This window comes from Carcharhinus amblyrhynchos, chromosome 19 (genome assembly GCF_965287045.1).
Source record: "Carcharhinus amblyrhynchos chromosome 19, sCarAmb.v2.hapA, whole genome shotgun sequence".
NCBI classification, from domain to species: domain Eukaryota; kingdom Metazoa; phylum Chordata; class Chondrichthyes; order Carcharhiniformes; family Carcharhinidae; genus Carcharhinus; species Carcharhinus amblyrhynchos.
Genome location: NC_137342.1, coordinates 53,795,040 through 53,821,233, shown reverse-complemented (window position 1 = coordinate 53,821,233; position 26,194 = coordinate 53,795,040). Strand labels below are relative to the sequence as shown.

Here is a 26,194-nt window from a genome sequence, read left to right as displayed (position 1 = left end):
GTGCCTCAGGGATCTGTTTTGGGGCCACTGCTGTTTGTAATTTTTATAAATGATCTGGATGAGGGTATAGTTGGGTGGATTAGTAAATTTGCTGATGACACCAAAGTCGGAGGTGTGGTAGATAGTGAGGAAGGGTGTCTTAGTTTACAGGGAGACTTGGTCAAGTTGCAGAGCTGGGCCGAGAGGTGGAGGATGGAGTTTAATGCGGAAAAGTGTGAGGTAATTCACTTTGGCAGGAATAATGGTTGTGTAAAGTAAAGGGCTAACGGTAGGACTCTGAATAGTGTGGATGAACAGAGGGATCTAGGTGTATGTGTACATAGATCCCTGAAAGTTGGGAATCAAGTAGATAGGGTTGTTAGGAAGGCATACGGTGTCTTGGCGTTTATTGGTAGGGGGATTGAATTTAAGAGCCGCAGCGTCATGTTGCAACTGTACAAAACTCTGGTGCATCCGCACTTGGAGTATTGTGTGCAGTTCTGGTCCCCACATTATAGGAAGGATGTGGAGGCATTGGAGAGGGTGCAGAGGAGGTTTACCACGATGTTGCCTGGTATGGAGGGGAGGTCCTATGAGGAGGGACTGAGGGATTTGAGGTTGTTCTCATTAGAAAGAAGGCGGCTGCGAGGGGACCTTATTGAAACATATAAGATGATCAGAGGTTTGGATAGGGTGGACAGTGATAGGCTTTTTCCTCGGATGGAGAAAGCTAGCACGAGGGGGCATAGCTTTAAATTAAGGGGTGGTAGTTATAGGACGGATGTCAGGGGTAGGTTCTTTACCCAGAGGGTGGTGAGGGATTGGAATGCCCTGCCTGCTGCAGTTGTAAATGTGCCTAGTTTGGGGGTGTTTAAGAGATCCGTGGATAGGTTATGGATGGAAAGGGTTTGGTTTAGGTTAGAGGGTCATTGTGTTTTAACTGGTCGGCGCAACATCGTGGGCCGAAGGGCCTGTTCTGTGCTGTAATGTTCTATGTTCTATTCCTACACTCAAATCCTCTTGCTATGGAGGCCAACATACTGTTTGTCTTCTTTACTGCCTGCTGTATCTGTGTGCTTACTTTCAGAGACTGATGCACAAGGACTTCAGGGTCTTGTTGAGTATCCACCTCTCCCCATTTAAACCCATTCAAGTAATAATGTCTTCCTATTATTGCCACCAAAGTGGATAACCTCACATTTTGCCTCATTATACTGCATCTGCAATGCAAATGCCAACACGCTCAACCTGTCCAAATTATGCTGAAGCATCTCTGCATCCTCCTCACGGCTCACCCTCCCATCCAACTTTGTATCATCTGAAAATTTGAAGATAATACATTCAGTTCCCTCTTCCAAATCGATATATGTGAACTGTTGGGGTTCTCGCACATATCCCTGCGAAACCCCAATCATTGACTGTCAGTCAGAACAAGACCCGTTATTCCAACTCTTTGCTTCCTATCCGCTGACCAGCTTTCTATTCATCTCAAGACATTAGCTGCAATCCCATGTGCTTTAACTTTACAGAGTAGTCTGTTGTGTGAGACCTTGTTGAACGTGTTCTAAAAGTTTAAATAAACCCACATCCAATGGTACTCTTCAGTCAACTCTACTAGTTAAATCCTCAAACATTCCAATAATTCATCAAGCATAATTTCCCATTTGTAAATCTATGCTGACTGCGTCTGATTATACCCCTGCCTTCCAAGTGTTGAGTTATGAAATCCTTGATACTGGTCTCCAGCAACTTCCCAGTACCGACATTAGGCTCACTGGTTTACTGTTCCCTGTTCCCTCTCTACCTCCCTTTAAGATGTTTTGATCTTTGCAGTCTAACTGCCTTCTCTTTAGGTTAACTAGCCACACCCATACTCATACACAAGCTTGTTTCTCAGAATATAACAATAATATGGCAAAAGTATTCAGAACTCTTATTTTTTTACATGGAAACAAGGAACACCTGTGACATACCCTTAGATGGATCTGGGAAGATACCATGGCTCCGACTCTTAATAACTGAGGGTTTTGGTGACTGCTGGCTGCTTTGTCCAGAATGAGACCTTGCATGGTCAATACTTTCCGCTTGGTCTTTCAGTGGATACCACCTCAACGTGTTGTCAAAATGTGAGGTATTAGACAAGTCAATCAGCACCTTATAAAGAACAAGATGGCAAAGGTTCAAAAGAATTAACTCGTTGGTATTTATGAAGATTAATTCATAATCAGAATTCACTATAATTAATTATATTTTTATAAGTAACGTAATTAAAAAGTAATTTGATCACTGACATTGAGGAATGAGAGAACGTTTAGAGCAGAGGAGGAGGAGGATTTTTGGCTCATCATGCCAGCTCTCTGCAAGAGAAGTTCACCTGTTCCTCCACCCATTCCTTTCCTCAGTACCCCGGATCCTGCCTCTACCACAATCTATTCCAGATCTAAACTATTCACTGCATAAAAATGTCTTTCCTGATGCTGCTGTTATTCATTCTGTGAATTGCAGTAAATTTGTGTCCTCTGTTTTCAATCCCTTTGTTGATGAAACACTTTCTCTGGATCTACTCATTCCAATCACCTGATTTTGAATATTTTTATTAAATCTCTCAATCTTCTCTTTGTCAGATAATAGCTTCTCCAGCAAATCTATTTAAGTGAGATTCCTCATCCTTGGAACATTCTCATGAATCTTTTCTGCATCCTCTAAAATACCTTCATCCCACTGAAAGGGTGGTGCCCAGAACCAGACACAGTTCTTCAGCTGAGACCAAAACATTGTTTTTTTGCAGGTTTACCTGCTAGTCCTGGCTCTTGTTACTTGCCTGCCCTGTCTAGTACTAGGACTACTGAGACTGCCTTTACTATTTAGCTGCTCTAACTTCTGTGCTGTCCTCAACCTTCTCTTCTATCTCCCTACTGCTTTGGGTCCCACCCCACCTGCCAAATGTGTTTAAACCCTCCCAAGTGTCTCTAGCAAATTTCCCTGCCAGGATGTTAGTCTCCTTCCAGTTCAAGTTTAATCCATTCCTCTTGAACTAGTCACCAACTTTCCCAAAAAAGATTCCAATGATTGAAAAATCTAAATCCCTGCCCCCTGCACTAGCTCTCAAGGCAGGCATTCATCTGCCTAATCTTCCTGTTCATACTCTAATACATGGCACTGGCATTAGCCCAGAAATTATGACCTTCAAAGTCCTACACTTTACACTTCATCCTAACTCTCCATATTCATTCTTCAGTATTTCTCCCTTTTCCTAACCATGTTGTTGGTACCAATATGTACAACAACCTCTGGCTGCTCACACTTTCCCTTAAGAATGTCCTGCAATCACTCAGAGACGTCCTTGACCCTGGCACCAGAGAAGCAACACACCATCTTGGAGTCTTGATTGCGGCCACAGAAACACCTGTCTGTGTCTGTAACTAGCCAGTCATTTATTACTAACGCTCGCTTGCTCTTTGCCTGACCCTGCTCTATGGTAGAACCGGATGTAGTGCCACAGGCTTGGCTGTTGCTGGTATCTTCCCCTGACAGGTTAATTCCTTCAGCAGTAACCAAAATGGTGTACCCATTTGAAAGGTGGATAGCCACAGGAGACTCCTGCACTACCTGTCTGCTTCTCCTGGTGGTCACCACCTACCTGTCTGAACATCAACAAGGAGTTTGAAAGGATTGTCAGCCAGTGCCCACGTTATCAGACCCTGCAGTCATTGCCAACACCAGCAAATAAGCATTGGTAGGAGTAATCGGGCAGGCCATGGGTGCAACTGCACATAGACTTTGCTAGTCTATTCATGGGGCGTATGTTCTTCATCCTGATCGATGCACATTCAAAATGGCCAGGTGTCTAGCTAACAAAGTCTACAATAGCTATCACCACCATTGTCAGGTGACAGCAGAAATGTGCCATCCCTGAGGTCTTCATGTCCAACAAAGGCACAGCATTAACAGCTGAGGAGTTGCACCAATTTGTCGGGTCAAATGAGAAACATCACATTCAGTCGTCCCCTTGGCACCCAGTCTCGAATGGCTTGGCAGAGTGAGACCCACATACGGCCGTAAAACAGCAAGCTCGTAGGCCACTGACTTTACAAGTTTTTTTGTTGCTATATAATACTCCACCAAATGCTATCAGTAGAGTTACACTGACTGAATTATTAATGGGGCGATGCCTAAAGACCCACTTGGATTCACTGTTTCCAGATTTATTAGGGACGGTAGAGAATAGGCAAGCCTCCCAAAAAGAATATCAAGACTGGAGAAAAGGGGACAGAGCATTCAAGGCCAATGATCGTCATGGTGAGAAGGTTTGGTGATGGACCTGCCTGGGTGTCAGGAAGGATCATGGGAAGAAGAAACCAGTTTGTTTCAGATGGTTATCGCGTAAAGAAACATGTGGATCATTGAGGAAGGGAGCTGGGCATGATCAGGGGGCCAACAAGTGTATCCTGCTTGGACCCGTGAGTACCAGCTACAGAACCAGAGATGCCTGTGGCCTCTGTGGAGCCAAGGCTGCTTCTGAATCTGCAACTGAGGAGTGAAAACCACTGGAGGAGATGTTGACTTGAACAGATGAGTTTGCCGTTGGTTTCTTTGATGATGATTTTCTAACTTTTATCTTCAGTTTCTCAATATTTCTCCTTTCTCATTTGGGAATCGTCCAAATTCACCTCTTCAGTTGGTTGTGAGGTTTAGGTCAACATTTCTCAGCCCAGCTCTGCAATCTGTGGCTTAGAAATGGAGACACAGTTCAATCTCTTACTTCCTTGGACCCCAGAAGTTTACATTTCATTGCAAACAACTAATAAATTTATTTTAGTTGCAGAACAGCCATAAACAAAGCCATCTTTTCCAGTCAATAAAATTTCATACTGGAATGTCAGAAAATAGGTCTTGACCGACAAACATAATTAATCAATTAAATCAATACATGGTTTGTTGAAATGCAAGGTGTCATTTTGTTTCAAATTGCTTTTGGCCATTCCTTTAAACTTATTTAAACAAAACATGACTGTATTGTGGGCAGAATGCAGCTGCTGCAACTCAAACTCAAAGTCATAAAATAATAAAACAATTCTGTTTCTCACAAACAACTGTCTTCATGTAAAGAATTCCAACTCGCAGAAACTGAACCATTTAATTTAAACTCCGGTTAAAGAATAAAATCCATTGATGCTCCAGGTGGGTTATCACAATCTTACACCACTACACTTTCAGACTCCCATGTGACTCTCTACCTCAATGTACAGTACATAATTGCACATTCAGTCCTGAAAACCCTCATAATTACACCCCTTCCCAAGTACTTACCCAAATGTACTTACACTTATAGTTATATGCTATCCCTTCTCTACCCAATTCTGACTTTACACACTTACAATCTGGGGCTTTATAATTTTTCATGGTTGCAATGTTTTCAAGTGCAGAGTGTGGTAACCTCAGCTGCTCTGAGCTGACTTTATTGATCTGAAGTTGCAGTACTTGGTGTTTCAAATACCTGGTGTCAACATCTGGTTCACTCCTTGCCCACCTTAATGTTGTATTTTTCTTTATTCTTCCTTGGTCAGATACCATGGGATTTTCCCTCTCATTCCAGAGGGAATGTTTTCTTGGTTCCATTGGAAAGACTTGTTTTTTTTTGCTGAGTTTGGCCAAATCCTTCCAAAAATTTGAAGACACATATTGAAGCTTGGAGCAGGAGGAGGCCATTTGGCTCTTACCTTCCTTATGTTACAATGTTGCTCATCCTTGAGCTAAACCTGTAAATTGGCTTCTGATGCTTGTTTTGTTTATTCATGTGACATGTGTGTCCCTGAGTGTTGTTTCGGTGAGATGATACTCGCTTCTCCTCTGCTCCAGGACTTTATGTGGAGGCTGAAGCTTCTGCTTCATTATGCTCTGTAGAACCGTTCTCAGTCCTAAACTGATTACCAACCATGGGATTGAATTTATTGGCAGCATAAGAAGTTGAGTGTGAATTTTTCTGCCTATTAGCAGCTCTCATGGGGCTAATCCATAATGTAGTTCAGACACTCCTTTTCACTTCATCGTTAGGCTGTGGATAATTGGAGAGCTGGTGAGATGTTGAAATCTGTAATTCACAGTAAAATGAGTGAAATATTCTTGAGCGAATTGCAGACTATTGTTGGACACCACCTGGTCCAGGATTCCAGGAATCTCAATGATTTATTTAAGAGGAGGAAGACTTGCTGTTATATTTGAATAGGTTTATTCACAAATATTGTTACGGCTTGGCCAAGGGAACTGTATGGCGATGAAGCAGCTCAGCGCCACCATCAATTAGGGATAGATAATAAATGGTCCAGCCAGGGGTGCTCACATTTTAAATGTGGTGGCGTTCTGTTTATCAAACCTTCTCTGAAATCTCAGCCTCGCTAAATACTATTCTCCCAGCATTCACCAACTCAGGAAAATAATGAGTTAATTGTCGATTTTTCTGAGTTTGGGATTGATTGCTCACACAACAATTGATAAGAACTGTAGCCCCAACTACTTGGGACTAACCACACCAATCCGATAATGTGTAAACCTTTAGAGTGAGCTTTCTTCAATTGTACTTAAGGCTCTTATTTAACAAAGCTGGAATCCTGTGGGGGTGATTCTCCCATACTGCTACACTAATGTTTTAGTGCAGTGAGCCAGAAGACTGGTGTGGGGGCAATGCGCATGATTTCACACTCGCTAGTGTCACTGAGCGCCGGATTTCTGGTGTAGCCTGCTTTGCTATTTAAAGCTATTAACGGGCCCAGGATGGAATTCTCTGGGCTTGTTAACCTCTCCAAATCCACCAGAGTGTTTCACTCCAGCAGGGTTTAGAAAACTCCCCACTTACAGGCAGCTAGCGGCCTGACCTCGCTGGAGTGAAGGGGGGGCAATCAGGGCCCTTTGAGGGTTGGGTGCCTCCAGTATTGCCCAAGGGGCAAAGTGCCCATGCCCAGGGAGCCCCTTAGCAATGCCCATCAGGCTTCAGGCAGTGCCATCGGGGTAGGGGTTCTGAGGGGTTTGGCCTGATGGGGGAAGGGCCCTGCTGCCACTCTGCATTGGAATCATTGGGGCAGGAGAAAGGCCAGTGATCGGGATGGACTAGGGTGGGTAGGGGTCAGTCTGCGGGGGTGTTTGCACTGCAGGGCAGGAGGGGGAGGTGGCATGATCAGGCTGCGGGAGGGTTGAAGAGCAGCACTGCGGGGGTCCCAGGCTGGCCAGTGATCGAGCTGGGCACCAAACAGAAGGCTGACAGTTCATGGCTGCTGCGTATGTGCAGAGTTCTGCTGGTTTCAGCCTCCCAGGACCCACCCCCTGAAATCTAATGATATTCACGCTGGCGGTCTCTGCAGCACACAGGGTGTCGGAGATTCTAGTCTGAACTCCCACTGAAGAACAAGGTGAATGACTCCAGTTTTCACGTGAATTCAACACTTTGGATTTTTTTGGGAATTCAGCCTGATGTGTTTTAAAGGCAAAATACTGCAGATGCTGGAATCTGAAACAGAAAATGCTGGAAAATCTCAGCAGATCTGACAGCATCTGTGGAGAGAGAATAGAGCTAATGTTTTGAGTCTGGATGACTCTCTGGCAGAGCTCCATTATCTGTGTTTTATTTTATTAACTACATCATGCTTATCTTTTGAAAACTTCACAGATCAGCCACAGTACGACCAAAATTATGGAGATTGGCCTTTGTGAGATAAACATTTAGCAACAAGTTTAACAATAGTGCAGAAAGCTGAAAATACAAAGATCTGTACTCTGATTTAATTCTAACAATTGCTTTACGGTGATTTAATAAAATTTAACAGTAGAAATTCGAATACTCACTTCACCAAGGAAGTCATTGGAGGAGAATCGATCATAGTCCCAAACAGTAACTTCCAGTGTCTTCTTTTTGAGCTGCAGTTTAAGCAAAATGCCATGAACTGAACTTCTATCATAACCTTTGCGATAGTTACAATCATTAACTCATTGCTACACATTTTGTCTCTCTCAACTTATTTGGACAACATACAAAAACAACCTCAATCTGTACAATTAATTCTGAAAGAGAAGGCATTGCAATATTGATGGAATGAATACAAGATTAGTATTTATCTCAGATTAAGATTATGGAGAGCTGTGGTTGACATTGATAACTTACCTGAACCATAGGAATCACTGGAGACGCTGTCATGAGTGAAAGCATATAATCTACATGAGACACAAATGCTAAACATATGAACATAACTAGGAGTCTGCTCTGCCATTCAATAAGCTTATGGCTGATCTAATCGTAACTTCAGCCCTACCCCACATTCCTGCTTAATGCTGATAACCTTTCACCCCCTGGTTAATCAAAAATCAATTTAGCTCTGCCTTAAAAATACTCAGACTCTACTTTTGAAGAAGAGAATCCTAAAAACTCACAAAACTCAAATAGAAATAAATTCTGCTCATCCCTGTCTTAAATAAGCGACAGCTTATTTGTAAGGACACCTTATGTATCTGTGCAATCTTTCCTCACAAGGCAACCTGTCCATTCCTGGTGTTAAGCTAGTAAACCTTCTAACACATTTACATCTTTCCTTAAATAAGGAGGCCAACACAGTACACAATAATCCAGATGTGCTCTCACCAATACTCTGTACAACTGAAGCATAACTGCCTAATTTCATAGCCAATTCCCCTCACAATAAATGGCAACATTAGAGTCATAGTCAGAAAGGTTTACAGCATGGAATTAGGCCCTTCAGTCCAACTTGTCCATGCCACCCAGTTGCCCACGTTTGGCCCCAACCAAATCTAAACTCGCCTATTTCCCAGAATCTGACTTTTATATTTTCCTGACCAATCAGGCTGCAGGAAGTGATCTGTTAAAGGCGGGTGAGCTGGGATGATTGGCATTAGTGAGTTTCACTCCCAATGTAAATTGATGTCTCGCCCATTTTGGGCAGGTCCTGATTGCGGTGGTAAAATGGGAATAGACGTAAAAAGGGGCAGCGTCAGGCCTGATTTACCAGTCGGGCACAATGAGGTCATAAAATTCCACACACCATCTCTGAATCTCAGAGCTCTGCAATCTGTCACCATTTCAATAATTCATTTCTTTTTTATTCTCCCTGCCAAAATGGATTATTTCACATTTTCCGACATCACCCTATTTGCCAAATTTTTGCCCAGTCAATTAATCTATTTATATCCCTTTGTAGCCTCTTTACATCCTCTTCACAGTTTACTTTGCTTCATATCTTTGTGTTGTCAGCAAATTTCATAACCATCTCTTCAGTGCCTTCATCTGAGTCATTCATAGAAATTGCAAACAGTAGCAATCCCAGCATTGATCCCTGAGGAACACCACTGATTACATCCTGCCAACAAGAAAACTGTAAGCTATTTAACAATAGTGCGCTTGGTTTACCAATAGCAGTTCAATTTTCAGCAGACTCTGTGTTAGAATCATACAGCCCATCGAGTCCAACCCGACACATTAGAAACAGCTGAACTCCCACTTATTCCATCTGCCAGTCCTTAGCCCACAGCCTGTTGTAAATCTAATGCTGTATAAAGGTAATTTTTAACAGCTCATCACTTTACTTAGCCAAACACTATTGTTTCTTGCAATCAAAAAGCCTTTCAGTATGCTTTCAAATGAACCTATATTTATTATTTATGTTCTTCATTACATTCACTTTCAAAAAACAAATAACTTTAAAATAAGCTTCAATAGGAACACAAATGTATTGTAATAAAACCTTCATTTCAAAATAGATTTGTTGCAATTTACATGGTGCATAGTTTTGTATTAATCAATCTGGGTATTTAAGTAAATGCTGCTGCTTTTAAGAAGCCCTTCCACTGGAATTGGTGATGTGAATTTACTGACTGTGAGAAACGAGACTGAGAATGGCGTGGCAGGATAAGAAAGCGTGAAAAATAGCAAGATTGAGGGCAGAGCTGGGCAGATGAAAAAGAGGGGAAAAGCCGCACTGATAACAGTGCCAGGAGGATAAAACAATGCGAGAAAGAGCGAATCTGGGAGCTGAGACAGGAGCATAAAAGGGAGAAAGAAAGATTGAGACTCGGGTGGAGCAGGTAGAAAAGATAGCAAGAAATAGGGAGACCGAGATAGGAGGATTAAAAAAAATGAGAGAGTGAAACTGAGAGGCTAGCCAAAGATAAAAGAACACAGGAATGGACAATACTGAAAGCAGAGCTGAGAACATAAAAGGGAGTGAGAAAGAGCAAGACAGTGCAAAGACAAAGAGTCAAAATAGTGAGAAAAATGATGCTCTAAGTGTAACTGGGAGTATGAGTGAGAAAAAGTGAGCAAGAGAAGCGTGAAACTGAGAAAGGAGCAGGAAGAAAAAGAAATGAGAAATGGCGAAACAGAGAGCAGAACTGAAAAGGTAAGAGGAAAAAACGAGACTGAGAGCAAAATCAAAGTGATAAAAGACAGAGAGAGTAGCACTGTGGCACAGTAATTAGCACTGCTGTCTCACAGCCTCGGGTCACTGTCTTTGTGGAGTTTGAACGTTCTACCCGTGTCTGCATGGGTTTCCTCCGGATATTCTGATATCCTCCCACACTCCAAAGATAGGTCGGTTATGTAGATTAGCCAAGGTGAATGTGTAGAGTTATGGAGATAGAGAGGGGAGTTGGGGTTGGGTAAGATGCTCTGTCACATGGTTGGTGCAGACCCGATGGGGCGAATATCCTAGTTCTGCAATGTAGAGATTCTGTAAATATAAAATATGGAGAAAGAGTGAGAGTAGAATTTGGAGATAAAAGTCAGAAAAAGAGAGAGACTGACAGTGGAGTCAGGAGGAAAAAGAGCAAGGCTGAGAGGGCAGCCAGAAGATAAAAGATAACAGGAAATCCACCTTGGTTTCTTCAATCTATCTTCAGAACTCAAGTTCCTCATCCCTGGAACCAATTTTGTGAACCTTTTCTGCATTCTGAATTTTCTGATTGGCAGTCAGCGACAAGTGGGGTTCCGAAGGGTTCTGTGCTGGGACCCCAACTGTTCACATTATATATTAATGATTTGGAAGAGGGAACTGAATGTATTATCTCCAAATTTGCAGATGATACAAAGTTGGGTGGGAGGGTGAGCTGTGAGGAGGATGCAGAGATGCTTCAGTGTGATTTAGACAGGCTGAGTGTGTGGGTATCTGCATGGTAAATGTAGCATAATGTGGATAAATGTGAGGTTATTCACTTTGGTAGCAAAAATAGGAAGACAGATTATTACTTGGATGGGTGTAAATTGAGAGAGGTGGATACTCAGCAAGACCTTAGAGTCCTCGTGCATCAGTCGCTGAAAGTAAGCACATAGGAGAATCCAAAGAGCTTTTACCCAAATACATAAAGGGCAAAAGAGTAACAAGGGAGAGAGTAGGGCCTTTTAAAGATCAACAAGGTCATCTGTTCCACAAGAGATGGGTGAGATCCTAAATGAATATTTTCTCATCAGTATTTACTGTTGAGAAAAGCATGGATGTTAGGGAGCTTGGGGAAATAAATAGTGATGTCTTGAGGAGTGTACATTTTGCAGAGAAGCAGGCACTGGACGTCTTAAAGCGCATCAAGGTAGATAAATCCCTGGGACCTGATGAAGTGTATCCCAGGACACTGTGGGAGGCCAGGGAGGAAACTGTAGGTCCCCTCGCCGAGATATTTGATCCGTCAACAGTCACGGGTGAAGTGCCTGAAGACTGGAGAGTGGCAAATGTTGTGCCTTTGTTTAAAAAGGGCTGCAGGGAAAAGCCTGGGAACTACAGGCCAGTGAGCCTCACATCTGTGGCGAGTAAATTGTTGGAAGGTATTTTGAGAGACAAGATCTACAGGCATTTAGAGATGTAAGGACTGATTAGAGACAGTCAACATGGCTTTGTGAATAGAAAATCATGTCTCACAAATTCGATTGAGTTTTTTGATGGGGTAACCAAGAAGGTAGATGAGGGCAGTGCAGCTGATGTTGTCTACATAGACTTTAGCAAGGCCTTTGACAAGGTACTGGGTGTTAGGTTCTTGCATAATATTAAATCTCACAGAATCCAGAGTGAGGTGTCTAAATGGATACAAAATTGGCTTCTTGACAGAAGCCAGAGGGTGGTTGTAGAGAGTTGTTTTTCAAACAGGAGGCCTGTTACCAGCAGTGTGCCTCAGGCATCTATGCTGGGTCCACTGTTATTTGTCATTTATATTAATGATTTGGATGAGAATATAGGGGGCATGGTTAGTAAGTTTGCAGACGACACCAAGGTTGGTGGCATAGTGGACAGTGAGGAATGTTATCTCCAATTTCAACAGGATCTTGATCAATTGGGCCAGTGGGCTGACAAATGGCAGTTGGAGTTTAATTTATACAAAAGTGAGATGATGCATTTTGGTCGTTTGAAGCAGGGCAGGACTTCCTCAGTTAATGGGAAGGTGCTGGGGAGAGTTATTCATAGCTCCTTGAAAGTGGAGTCACAGGTGGACAGAGTGGTGATGAAGACATTCAGCATGCTTGGTTTCATCGGTCAGAACATTGAATACAGGAGTTGGGACATCTTGTTGAAGTTGTACAAGACATTGGTAAGGACACACTTGGAATACTGTGTACAGTTCTGGTCACCCTATTATAAGGATATTATTAAACTAGAAAAAGTGCAGAAATGAGTTACTAGGATGCTACCAGGACTTGATTGTTTGGGTTATAAAGAGAGGCTGGATAGACTGGGACTTTTTTCCCTGGAGCGTAGGAGGCTGAGGGGTGATGTTATCAAGATCTATAAAATAATCAGGGGCACAGATCAGCAAGAGAGTCAATATTGTTTCCCAAATGTAGGGGAGTCTAAAACTAGAAGCATAGGTTTAAGGTGAGAAGGGAGAGACACAAAAGTGCCCAGAGGGGGAATTTTTCACACAGAGGGTGGTGAGTGTCTGGAACGAGCTGCCAGAGGTAGTAGTAGAGGCGGGTACAATCTTGTCTTTTAAAAAGCATTTAGACAGTTACATGGGTACGATGGGTATAGAGGGATAAGAGCCAAATGCAGGCAATTGAGATTAGTTCAGCAGTTTAAAAAAAAGGGCAGCATGAACAAGTTGGGCCAAAGGGCCTGTTTCCACGATGTAAACCTCTATGATTCTATGACTCTAGGTACAGCAGGCAGTAAAGAAGGAAATTGGTATGTTGGCCTTCATAGTGAGAGGGATAGTACAGGGACAGGGATGTTTTACTGCAATTGTATAGGGCATTGCTGAAGCCACACCTGGAGCATTATATGCAGTTTTGGTGTCCTTATCTGAGGAAAGATGTCCTTGCTATAGAGGGAGCACAGTGAAGGTTTATCAGGCTGATTCCTGGGATGGCAGGTCTGTCATATGAGGAGAGACTAAATTGTTTAGGATCATATTCACTGGAGTTTAGAAGCGTGAGAGGGGATCTGATAGAGACCTAGAAAATTCTAACAGGATTAGACAGGGTAGTTGCAGAAAGAATGTTCTCAATGGTGGGGGAGTCCAGAATTCCGGCTCACAGTTTGAGGATAAGGAGTAAACCTGGGAGAACCCAGAGGGTGGTGAATGTGTGGAATTCACTATCATGAATGCAATTGAAACTAAACATTATCTGATTTCAAGACAAAATTAGATTTCCCTCTTAAGGCTAAAGGGATTAAGGGGTATGGGGGGGGAATGGGGAAAATCAGGAAATTGAATTTGAAGATCAGCCATGATCAAAATAATGGCGGAGCAGGTTGGGAGGGCTGAGTGGCTGTCCTGCTTCTCATTTCTATGTTTTTATCCTTGCCAATATGTTCACATTCTCCCTAAGGTGTGGCATTAGAATTGGACAGTTCCTCAGCTGAGGCCAAACTTTAAACTTGCACAAGTTCAACATGACCTCCTTGCCCATAAAATCCAGGTGACTTTATGCTTTAACTTTTCTCTCAGCCCGTCCTGCTACCCTCAATGATTTGTGCACATGCCTACCCAGGTCGTCACTCCTGCAGCTCCTTTAGAGTTTTTATATTATCTCTCCACACTCTTCCTACTAAATTAATCACGTCACATTTCTTTTTCTCAAACTTCCTCCGTCACTGACAGTGAATTCCTCCCACTGTCTTATCCACGCGATCAAAACATTTCATAGATTTACCACTCTCAGTTCTGTCACCCCTCAGTACTATATTCTGAAGAACAAGGAGATATTCCAGTTTATCCCTTCCTGATATGATCCCATAGTTTTGGTTGCAAGGCTTTTTTACGCTCTCTATCAATACGATATCCTTTATTTGGTATGGTGACAAGCACTGAACATAATACTCCACATGTGATCTAAGCAAGATTTGAGGTGAGTTGAACATAACAGCTGAACCTGTTCTTACTTTGGTGAGAGTCAGAAGTATTTCAGTTTACATATGTTCAAACTTTAAGATATAAATGTTTGAAGATGCAAAGTTAACCCTTCACTCTTCATCCTTTTTTCCAATACTTGGGTGGCACAGTGGTTAGCACAGCAGCCTCACAGCACCAGGGACTCGGGTTCAATTCCCAGCTTGGGTCACTGCCTGTGTGGAGTTTGCACATTCTCCCTGTGTCTGCGTGGGTTTCCTCCCGGTCCTCTGGTTTCCTCCCACAGTCCAAAGATGTGTCTGTTAGGTGGATTGGCCATGCTAAATTGCCCCTTAGTGTCAGGGGACTAGCTAGAATAAATGCATAGGGTTATGGGGATAGGGCCTGGGTGGGATTGTTCTTGGTGCAGGCTCGATGGGCTGAATGGTCTCCTTCTGCGCTGTAGGATTCTACATAAAAGTTACATGTTGAGAGTCTGAAAGAGCTATTTAAGAACCCACTGATCTTAATGACTGCTGTCAGTTCCATCTGCAGCTGTGAAAGTTGTTGATGAAATTACCCAGAGAATTGCTGGTCTGATTGTAACTTTAGTTTTTGACCAAAGGTAAAAATAATTTCAGGAGATTAACATCAACACAAAATGTGCTGACAGGCGGGTGGAATTCTTCGGCTGCGCTGGCCTAAAAGCTGGAAATTTCCACCCGACTGTCAACGGTGTTCCACGTTCTCCACTACCCACCTGGAAATTCCAGCGGCGGGCAAGTGGGATGGGAAAATTCCGGCTGGGTCATTGGGGAGATTGAGCTGTGTACCAGTTCAAGTTTCTAGATTCAACTGGATGCAATAATAAGGAACCAGTAAGCATTAACCTCATGATGGCGTTGCAGATCCCTACAAACTGTTACACTTTTGAATTCGTTCCACAGTTTATTACATAAATGTTGGTGTTGCCCTATGCCAAAGAGGGGGACATAATCCTGTTGAATCTTATTTGTCCAGATGAATGTTTATTCTGCCCAGTATGTTCTTTGCGATCTTAAGTTAGTGTTTTACCTGCTCCATCGAGATGCTTTTGTAAATCACAGTCTGATTCCATTCTGGGTTGATGCTTTTCTGGGCGTGCTTAATTCTGCGTTTGTTCTCTGCACTGTTATAAAGCACAATTTATTATTAAATAAATCAGACGCTATGAGTTGTATAAGTTTTAATTAAAGAAAAAGCAATCATTGAAATAAGATATAGATGTCTGCAATCTCAGTTTTTTTGGGGAAAATTTGAAAACAATTTCATTCTTCGACCTTGCTTACTCAATTGAATTCAAAATTGACATTTATTTTACTTAAAGAGCAGTTGTCAATAAAATAGATGAGAAAATCGACTTGTTACATAGCTAGTGTTTAAATTCCAAGTTCTAGTATGGAGCCATGGAATGTTTTCCTATATCTAAGGTGAGATGAATAGAAGCTGTTGTCGTAGTGAGGTACCACCCTGTGATATTCTGTGGAGATGCTGGCGTTGGACTGGGGTGGGCACAGTAAGAAGTCTCACAACTCCAAGTTGAAGTCCAACAGGTTTATTTGGCAGCGCAATCTTTTGGAGTCTCAGGCTCCTTCTTCAGGTGAGTGCTTTGTGAATACATATTCTGTGAAGCCAGCTAGCGTACTTACCACTTACTGAGCAAATTTAAATTTGAGATGATGTTGAAAACATGCACCTGTTTTAATGGCCAACAAGAACTTCCACGTAGGCAACGATTATTAACTGCCACATGAGAGATGATTTCTTCCGATATAGAACCAGTGGGTCAGGATGTATTATGATAGGTTCTGTATAGAGCTTGCTCACAGATCAATGGATTTTTAATTGTTCAATTATTTTGTTTGTCTTTACCCTTACGTAGAAAGAATCTGCATAAGGATTACAGCTTGCAAGAGCTTTCAACTAAATATCACAGGTAAAATTCCTGTCTATTATTATGTTATACAGTTACATCTAAATACCATTTTTAGGGGCGGCATGGTAGCACAGTGGTTAGTACTGTTGCCTCACAGCACCAGGGACCAGGGTTCAGTTCCCAGCTTTGGTCACTACCTTGTGGAGTTCGCACATTCTCCCTGTGTCTGTGTGGGTTTCCTCCGGGTGCTCTGACTTCCTCCCACAGTCCAAAGATGTGTGGGTTAGGTGGACTGGCCATGCTAAATTGCACTTTAGTGTCAGGGGACTAGCTAGGGTAAATGAATGGGTTTTGGGGATAGGGCCTGGGTGGGATTGTGGTTGATACAGACTCAATGGGCTGAATGGCCTCCTTCTGTAATGTAGGATTCTATGATTCTACAATGAGTAATAGGCCCTTTGGCCTATTGAGTCCACACAGACACTTCAGAAACACCTTAACTCTCACCTAATCCCATCTGCCAGCATTTGGTCGATAGTTCTGAATGTTATGATGGGCCAAGTGCTCATCCAGGTACTTTTTAAAGGATGTGAGGCATCCCACCTCCACCCCCCCTCCCAGGCAGCGCATTCCAGACCCTCACCAGCCTCTGGGTAAAAACATTTTTCCTCACATCTCCCCAGACCTCCTTGAACCTGTGTCCCCTCATGATTGATCCTTCAACTAAGGGGAACAGCTGCTCCTTATGCACTCTGTTCTTGTCCTTCAAAATCTTGTGCACCTCAACCAACGTTTGTTATGCTAAATTGTCCCTTGGTGCCCAAAAACATGTAAATTAGGTGGATTACCCATGGTAAATGTGTGGGGTTAGGGGAAAGAACAGAAGGGAGACCCTGGATGGGATGCTCTTTCGATGGGCCAAATGGCGTCTTTCTACACTGTAGAGATTCTATAATTCTATATATTGTGGTTTAAATGGAACTAATTTGTTTAGTAGACAGTTATCCGAAAGCTGTGAATTTTGTGAGATAGGTTGTGTCTGATATTCAGAAAAAGGTGCTGGAAATGTTTTCCCAGAAGCAGTTTGTGAAATTGAACGTGAACCTTCTAGCAGCTTCATAGAAATTGCACAAGTCTGTGAGCAGTTTGCTGCTCTTTCATCCTCTGAATGAAGGTCTTGTACATCAATGTTCTATAATGGATGGGAAAGAGGTGGAGTTGTGATCACTGTACACGTCTCATCAGATCAATATGAAAAAAAAGGCTTGAATTTTGCTTGACCTCTGACATTGCAACTAAAAACCTGGAACTATCTATGTGTGGAATAAATTGTATTCTCGACTGACATTCTTCACTTCAAACATCCATCCAGAAATAGTCAGGTGTATTGTATCCGTCTTGAAATGAATTTGGATTTTGCTATTTGATCCATTGGTAAAGAATTTCTCTATTTGAGGGTCTGCAATGATTAACTCTGGTTATTTCCATTTTCCTTCAGAATCTCAGTTAAAAACTGAGAATGCAGGCAGCTCCACCAAATACATGTTATTTTCAGATATTTATTTATTTGCTGAAAATTGGTCGAAGCAAATTATTAACATCAGCATCCACGTTCTTGGCTTGCATCTATTTCCATCCTCATTAATTAATGTTTTGGGTCAGCAATCTCTGCTAAAATATTTATTAGAGTTTAATTTCCACATTTATATTAAATACATTTAAGGCCACGTAACATTATATTGGTAACATTTTATTTCCTTCTATTCTCTACCCTAAGAAACAAAAACCTCTTTACACCATCTGCGCGTACAGGATATCTGCCAGTGGATCAGATTGTCTCCAGAAGAGGGAGCAGGAACAAGGAGAATGGATGAATTAACAACATGCCAATGATTGGAGGACATTCGATCATTAAAAATAAAAATTGGAGTCAAGTCTTCTCTGCCATTTCATGAGGTGATGTTTGATCTGATTATGGCCCCCATTATAAATTAAAAATCCTCCAACCCAGCCCTGGATATTCAATGGCCTGGCCAATCTCTGTGTCATCAGCAAATTTGGCAAGAATAAAATCAGTCTATTCACGGCCCACACAAAAGGCTGGAGACATTATTGCGGTCAGAAGATTCTGCCAGTGGCCAATGGTGAATTTCCTGTGTTGGGGGGAGGGGGGTGGTGAAGGGGAGACGGTTCAATTTCCTACTAGTTACCCAAACTTCTGACTATGCTAATACCATCAGGGAGTGGAGAGAACTGGACCTACGGACAACACTTCTCCAGGAGCAGAGGCTAAAGGGAGTGAGAGGCTTAGGGCCCTCACTTCCCTTTGGGGAACGGATAGCACCAGACCCGAGTGGGAGGGACACTCCCTTGGCAGTAGAGGATAAAGGGAATGAGAGGCCAAGTTTAAAGGCAGTATTCAGAGGCCACTGAGACATCACTGTCTGCAGAATGGTGAGCGCTGGGAGACACAGCAGGCAGGAGAGGAGTTCCTGCAACGATTAGGCCCTCTCCCTCTTTCTTCATTGAATCATACAGCACAAAAAAGGCCTTTCAGCCCATTAAGTCCACACTGACACATGAGAAACACCTGAACTTTCACCTAATCTAATTTTGGAGCTCTTGGCCCATATGCCTGAATGTTCTGACACGCCAAATGCTCAACCAGATACTTTTTAAAGGATGTGAGGCAACCTGCCTCCACCACCCTCCCAAGACAGCACATTGCGGACTGTCACCACTCTCTGGGTAAGAAAAAAATGTTTTTCCTCACATTCCCCCAAAACCTCTTCCCCTCACCTTGAATATGTGTCCCCTCATGACTGACCCTTCAACTGTTGCCTGACCTCCTACTTAGAGGAGTTGTGCCCTGCTAGGTGGACAATACTCTGCTGTGGTGCAGACGGAGCTGATATGAGCACAAAGGATGACAGGGGAACCAAATGTAAAGCCCTGAAAGTCACACTGCCGACCTCCACACTGAAAATAGTCTGTCAAAACCCCAAAACACCTCCTTAATTCACTCCTTAAACTCCCACCTCCTAATCCAACATTTACTTCATTCCACTCTTATTCAATCCCCGAATCCAAAAAAACAAATAAACGGTTGTCCACCTGTCGTGTTTCCAAGCAGAGACTCTGAAATCTCACTGGAACATGTGTGAAAACTGGGTAATTGAGAATGTAATCCCTTTAATTCCCTCAATAAACAACCTAAGTGTCAGCAGTGAGTTGCCAACTCTTACCTGTGCCCGCCTACTGATATACCAAGACAGTGCGTGATGATGTGGTGATACATGCCTGATGTGACCAGACATGACTTCATGCACTTTGGGTCAGGCATGTACCTACCCAGCAGAGATAAAAATCTTCCCCAGATGTGGTCACAGCAGTGACCACAACATCTGTACAACTGCAGCAAAATGTTTCTATTCCATCCCACTTGTTGGAAGCAACAACATTCCACTCATAGAACATAGAACACTACAGCACAAACAGGCCCTTTGGCCCACGAGTTGCGCCGATCACATCAACACCTACCAATCTATAGACCTATCTATAACCCCCAATCCCATTAAATCCCATATACTCATCCAGGAGTCTTTTAAAAGACCCCAGCGAGTTCGCCTCCACCACCACTGACGGCAGCCGATTCCATTCACTCACCACCCTCTGAGTGAAAAACTTACCCCTAACATCACTTCTGTACTTGCCTCCCCGCACCTTCAATCTGTGTCCTCTCGTAGCGACCATTTCAACCCGGGGAAATAGCCTCTGAGAATCCACCCTATCTATTCCTCTCAACATTTTATAAACTTCTATCAGGTCGCCTCTCAACCTTCGTCTCTCCAGGGAGAAGAGTCCCAGCTCCCTCAACCTAACTTCATAAGGCATGCCTCCCAATCCAGGCAACATCCTTGTAAATCTCCTCTGTACCCTTTCAATAGCTTCTATGTCTTTCCTATAGTGAGGCGACCAGAGCTGCGCACAATACTCCAAATGAGGCCTGACAAGGGTCTTATAAAGTTCCAGCATTACCTCCCGACTCCTAAACTCAATCCCTCGAGTAATGAAGGCCAGTGCACCATACACCTTCTTGACCACATCCTCCACCTGCGAGGCCGATTTAAGAGTCCTGTGGACCCGGACCCCAAGATCCTTCTGCTCTTCAACACTACTAAGACTCCTGCCCTTGATCGTGTACTCGTTCATCCCGTTGGTTCTGCCAAAATGGACAACTACACATTTATCCGCGTTGAAGTCCATCTGCCACTTCTCCGCCCAGTCCTGCATCCTATTTATGTCCTGCTGCAACTTTTGCCATCCTTCCAGACCATCCACAACACCACCGACCTTCGTGTCATCAGCGAACTTACTTACCCATCCCTCCACTTCCTCATCTAGGTCATTTATGAAAATGACAAACAGCAAGGGTCCTAGAACAGATCCCTGGGGCACTCCACTGGTGACTCGTCCTTTTGTCACTTGTTGTCACTACATATTAACCTTTAGCGACTCATGTCCCAGAACATCCAGATCTCTCTGTATCTCCGCATTTGGAAACTCTCTCTATTTAAATCATTTGCTGCTTTCCTATTCTTTCTGCTAAAGTGGACAAGTTCATATTTTCCCAATTACTTCTCCATTTGTCAAGTTTGTGCCCACACTGCTAGGAGGTGATCTCACCAGAAAAATCCCAAGTCTAGTATGGGCAGGAAAATGGGAAATTTTTTCACTTGTCTTTTGGGTGAGTTTGTCTGCAAACTTACTAATCAATCCAGTTACACTTTGCTCTAAATCATTTATATATATTACAAACAGCAAAGATCCCAGCACTGATCCCTGAGGAACACCAGTTGTCACAGCCCTCCATTCAGAAACACACCCTTCCACTGCTACCCTCTGTCTTCTTTGACTGAGCCAGTTTTGTATCCACCTTGCCAGCTCACCTCTGATCCCAGGTGACTTCACCTTCTGCACCAGTCTGCCATGAGGGACCTTGTCAAAGGCCTTACTGAAGTTCATGTAGACAACATCCACTGTCCTACCCTCATCAATCATCATCATCACTTCCTCGAAAAACTCGATCAAGTTCATGAGGCATGACCTCCCTTTCACAAAACCATGTTGCCTCTCTCTAATACATCCGCTTATTTCCAAGTGGGAATAAATCCTGTCTCGAAGAATCCTCTTCAATAATTTCCCTACCACTGATGTAAGGCTCACCGGCCTGTAATTACCTGGATTATTCTTGCTACCCTTCTTAAACAAAGGAACAACATTGGCTATTCTCCAATCCTCTGAGACCTCCCCTGTAAGAAGTCTCATAACACCAGGTTAAAGTCCAACCAGTTTATTTGATACTAATCCCAAAAGCTTTCAGAAACACTCTTCCTTTGTCAGGTGTGTGGAAGATGCGAGAACCTTCCATGCACCTGACGAGGGAACACCGTTTCCAAAAGCTTGGTTCAATTCTAGCCTTGGGTCACTGTCTGTGTGGGGTTTGCACATTCTCCCAGAGGATTTCCTCTGCGTGCTCCAATTTTCTCCCACAATCAAAGATGTGTGGGTTAGGTTGACTGGCCATGCTAAATTGCCCCTTAGTGTTAGGGGTATTAGAAGAGTAAATATGTAGGATTATGAGGATAGGACCTGGGTGAGATTATTGTTGGTGCAGGCTCAATGGGCCAAATGGCCTCCTTCTGCACTGTAGATTCTATGAATCCTCTGCTGAATTTTAAACTGCTCCCAATCCTCAGACCTATTGCTTTTTCTTGCCAATTGATATGCTTCTTCCTTGAATCTAATACTATCTCTAATTTTACTTGTAAGCCATGGTTGACCACAATTCCCTTACCACTCTTGCACCAAACAGGAGTGAACAACTTCTGGAGTTCGCCGATTCATTCTTTAAATGTTTGCCATTGCCTGTCCACTGTCTTTTCTTTCAGCAATGTTTCTCAGTCCATCACGGCCAATTCACACCTCACACCATCACAGTTCCCTTTACTGAGATTCAGGACCCTGGTCTCACAATCAACTACGTCATTATCGACCTTGACAAAGAATTCGACCATATGATGATCACTCGTCATCAAGGGTTCTCTCACAACTAGATTGCCGGCTAATCCTTTCAAATTGCACAACACCCAGTCCAAGGTGGTCTGCTCCCTCAGCTCACACGCGATTCTACCAGCGCACCCTGCTCAAACTGGTAAAATCACTCCTTAATCTTTCTCTAACCCAATGCAGACTCTTGTGTGTCCTCTTAACAGTGGATTCTCTGACCCTCCTTTGTATCATTAGCAAATTTAGCAACCGTACGGTCTGTCCCTTCACTCAAATCATTGATATAAATTGTGAATAGTTGAGGTCCCAGCATTGAACCCGATGGCACCCCACTAGTTCCAGCTTTTCAAACTAAAAATGGTTCATTTGTCCTGACTTTCCACTTCCTCTAAGCTAACATTGGAGGTATTGTTTTTTATTGTTTTTTATCTTCGGGCTATTCTTTTCAAGTTTTATCACAGAAACATTCTCCTTTTAGATCCTTGATTACTGAACACTTTTCACTAGCTTGGTGAATCCAATGCAGCTTGCAATAACAAGAGTTAAAAACAGAAGCATTCACATCTCACCTTACCTTGTTGGGTGGTTTGTCATTCATGTCTCTTCAGCGTCCTCCTGACAGTCTGCCTAAGCTCTCTAACCGGAAAACACATTTTGTGACATTTACCCTAACAAGTTATCCAATTCAGTGTCACTATCAGCTTTACATCACTTTATTTATGGGTTTATATGTGTCAAATATTGAACATAGAACAGTGCAGCACAGGAACACACCCTTTGGCCCACAATGTTGTGCTGAACACAATGTGAAATTAAACAAATCCATTCTGCCTGCCCTTGGTTCATATCCCTCTATTCCTTGCTATTTCTGTGTTTATCTAAAAGCCCCTTAAACGCCCCAATCATATCTGCCTCCACCGACCACCTGCCCCTCCCTCCTCACTCCCCCAGAAGTGCATTCCAGACACCTACCACTCCCTGTCTAAAAACATTGCCCCACGCATCTCCTTTGAGCTTTTCCTCTCTCATCTTAAGTGCGTGCCCCTCGTATTAGACATTTCAATTCTGGGGAAAAATATTCTGACTGCCAATCCTATCTATTTCTCTCGTAATTTTATAGGCATAGAGTCACAGAGGTTTACAACGTAGAAACAGGCCCTTCGGCCCAACTTGTCCATGCCACCCCTTTTTTTAAACCCCTAAACTAATCCCAATTGCCCACATTTTACCCATGTAACTGTCTAAATGCTTTTTAAAAGATAAAATTGTACCCGCCTCTACTACAGCCTCTGGCAGCTTGTTCCAGACACTCACCACCCTCTGTGTGAAAAAATTGCCCCTCTGGACATTTTTGTGTCTCTCCCCTCTCACCTAGATGATCTGGAGGAGGGAACCGAGTGTAGGGTGTCGAAATTTGCTGATGACACCAAGATTGGGGGAACGGCAAATTGTGCGGAGGGTGTGGAGAGTCTGCAGAAGGATCTAGATAGGCTGGGCGAATGGGCCAGGAACTGGCAAATGGAATTTAATGTTGGCAAGTGTGAGGTGGTCCACTTTGGTAGGAAAAATGGTAGGAAGGACTATTACTTACGAGGCGAAAAACTGCAGCAGGAGACGGTGCAGAGGGACCTCGGGGTCCTTGTGCATGAGTCGCAAAAACCCAGCCTGCAGGTGCAGCAGGTGGTCAGGAAGGCGAATGGGATGCTGGCCTTCATAGCGAGGGGGATTGAATATAAAAGTAGGGAGGTCTTGCTGCGGCTGTATAGGGCATTGGTGAGGCCGCAGCTGGAGTACTGTGTGCAGTTTTGGGCGCCGCACCTGCGCAAGGATATTTTGGCCTTGGAGGGAGTGCAGAGGAGGTTTACTAGGCTGATACCAGAGTTGAGGGGATTGAGCTATGAGGAGAGGCTGAATAAACTAGGCTTGTACTCGTTAGAGTTTAGAAGAATGAGGGGAGATCTCATCGAGACTTATAAGATGATGAATGGGATGGATAGGATAGAGGTGGAGAGACTCTTCCCGCTCAAAAAAGACAGTAGGACTAGGGGGCACAGCCTCAAGATAAAGGGGAGGCGGTTTAGAACGGAGTTGAGGAGGAACTTCTTCACTCAAAGGGTGGTGAATCTCTGGAATTCTCTGCCCGTTGAAGTGGTGGAGGCTGCCTCGCTAAATATTTTTAAGAAGCGGGTTGATGGGTTCTTGATAAGAGAGGGGATTAAGGGTTATGGGGAGAGGGCGGGAAAGTGGAACTGAGCCACGACAGATCAGCCATGATCTTATTGAATGGCGGGGCAGGCTCGAAGGGCTAGATGGCCTACTCCTGCTCCTATTTCTTATGTTCTTATGTTCTTATGTTCTTAAACCTATGCTGTCTAGTTTTAGACTCTCCTACCTTTGGGAAAAGGTATTGACTATGTACCTTGTCTACAGCCCTCATTATTTTATAGACCTCTGTAAGGTCACCCCTCAGCCTCCTACGCTCTAGAGAAAAAAGTCCCAGTCTATCCCAGCCTCTCCTTATAACTCAATCCATCAAGTCCCGGTAGCATCCTAGTAAATCTTTTCGGCACTCTTTCTAGTTTAATAATATCCTTTCTATAATAGGGTGACCAGAACTGTACACCGTATTCCAAGTGTGGCCTTACCAATGTCTTGTTCAACTTTAACAAGACGTCCCAACTCCTGTATTCAATGTTCTGACCAATGAAACCAAGCATGCCGAATGCTTTCTTCACCACTCTGTCCACCTGTGACTCCACTTTCAAGGAGCTATGAACATGTACTCTTTAGATCTCTTTGTTCTGTAACTCTCCCCAAAGCCCACCATTAACTGAGTAAGTCCTGCCCTGGTTCAATCTACCAAAATGCATCACCTCGCATTTGTCGAAATTAAACTCCATCTGCCATTCGTCAGCCCACTGGCCCAATTGATCAAAATCCCATTGCAATTGGAGATAACTTTCTTCACTGTCCACTATGCCACCAATCTTGGTGTCATCTGCAAACTTACTAACCATGACCCCTATATTCTCATCCAAATGGTTGGGCTGGTAGTTATAGGACGGATGTCAGAGGTAGGTTCTTTACCCAGAGGGTGGTGAGGGATTGGAATGCCCTGCCTGCTGCAGTTGTAGATGCGCCTAGTTTGGGGGCGTTTAAGAGATCCGTGGATAGGTTTATGGATGGAAAGGGATTGGTTTAGGTTAGAGGGTCATTGCTTTTTTCTTAATTGGTCGGCGCAACATCGTGGGCCGAAGGGCCTGTTCTGCGCTGTAACGTTCTATGTTCTACGTTCTATGACACACTAGGATCATTTAAGACTTATCTCGATAGCCACATGAATGGACTGGGAATAGAGGGATACAAATGGATGGCCTAGTTAGGAACACATGATTGGTGCAGGCTTGGAGGGCCGAAGGGCCTGTCCCTGTGCTGTATTGTTCTTTGTTGTTCCTCTATCCTTAATTGGGATCATGCCCATTGGCCACTCACCTCGACTGAACCCTGTCCCTAATATCTGACAAGGAAAAATTTGATCCTTACTGTGAAGTTGCATCAAGTGTGGATATCAATGGATTTTTAAACAATTCATTTATGGAATGTTGCCATCGCTGGCTAGACCAGCATTGTTGCCCATCCCGAGTTGCCCTTGAGAAGGTGGTGAATTACCTTCTGGGACTGTTGCAGTGTCTGTGGTAAATTTACGATTGGTCACTGAGGTATATGGAAGTGCCGACTCCTAATTGCATTCATCTACATTTCTAATATAAGGAGATTAAATGGAATCATATTGCTCTTTGGGAAAGAACCACTAAAGAGAAATTTGGAATTGTTTCTCACAGAAGAAATAATCTAAAATTGCTCTGGGCTATCACAAACTAACCCAGTGTTATGTAACGAGAAAGCTCAGTTATAATTTAA

The 26,194-nt window shown here is 43.3% G+C and overlaps 1 protein-coding gene across 5 annotated transcripts in view; it reads right to left on the bottom strand.

Annotated features, from left to right (window-relative positions):
- Window positions 1-26,194, bottom strand: part of LOC145355536 (protein piccolo-like) — a 480,857-nt gene that overhangs the window by 29,443 nt on the left and 425,220 nt on the right. For 4 of the 5 annotated variants that reach the window (XM_080207784.1, XM_080207785.1, XM_080207786.1 and 1 more), the window contains 3 exons: window positions 15,364-15,457; window positions 7,816-7,887; window positions 1,953-2,133 (listed from right to left, as the gene is read on the bottom strand). In XM_080207784.1, the coding sequence (XP_080063910.1) occupies window positions 1,953-2,133; window positions 7,816-7,887; window positions 15,364-15,457 (347 nt within the window). Of the gene's footprint in view, window positions 1-1,952; window positions 2,134-7,815; window positions 7,888-15,363; window positions 15,458-26,194 lie in introns of those variants that run through there. The other variant, XR_013889002.1, reaches the window with a different exon arrangement.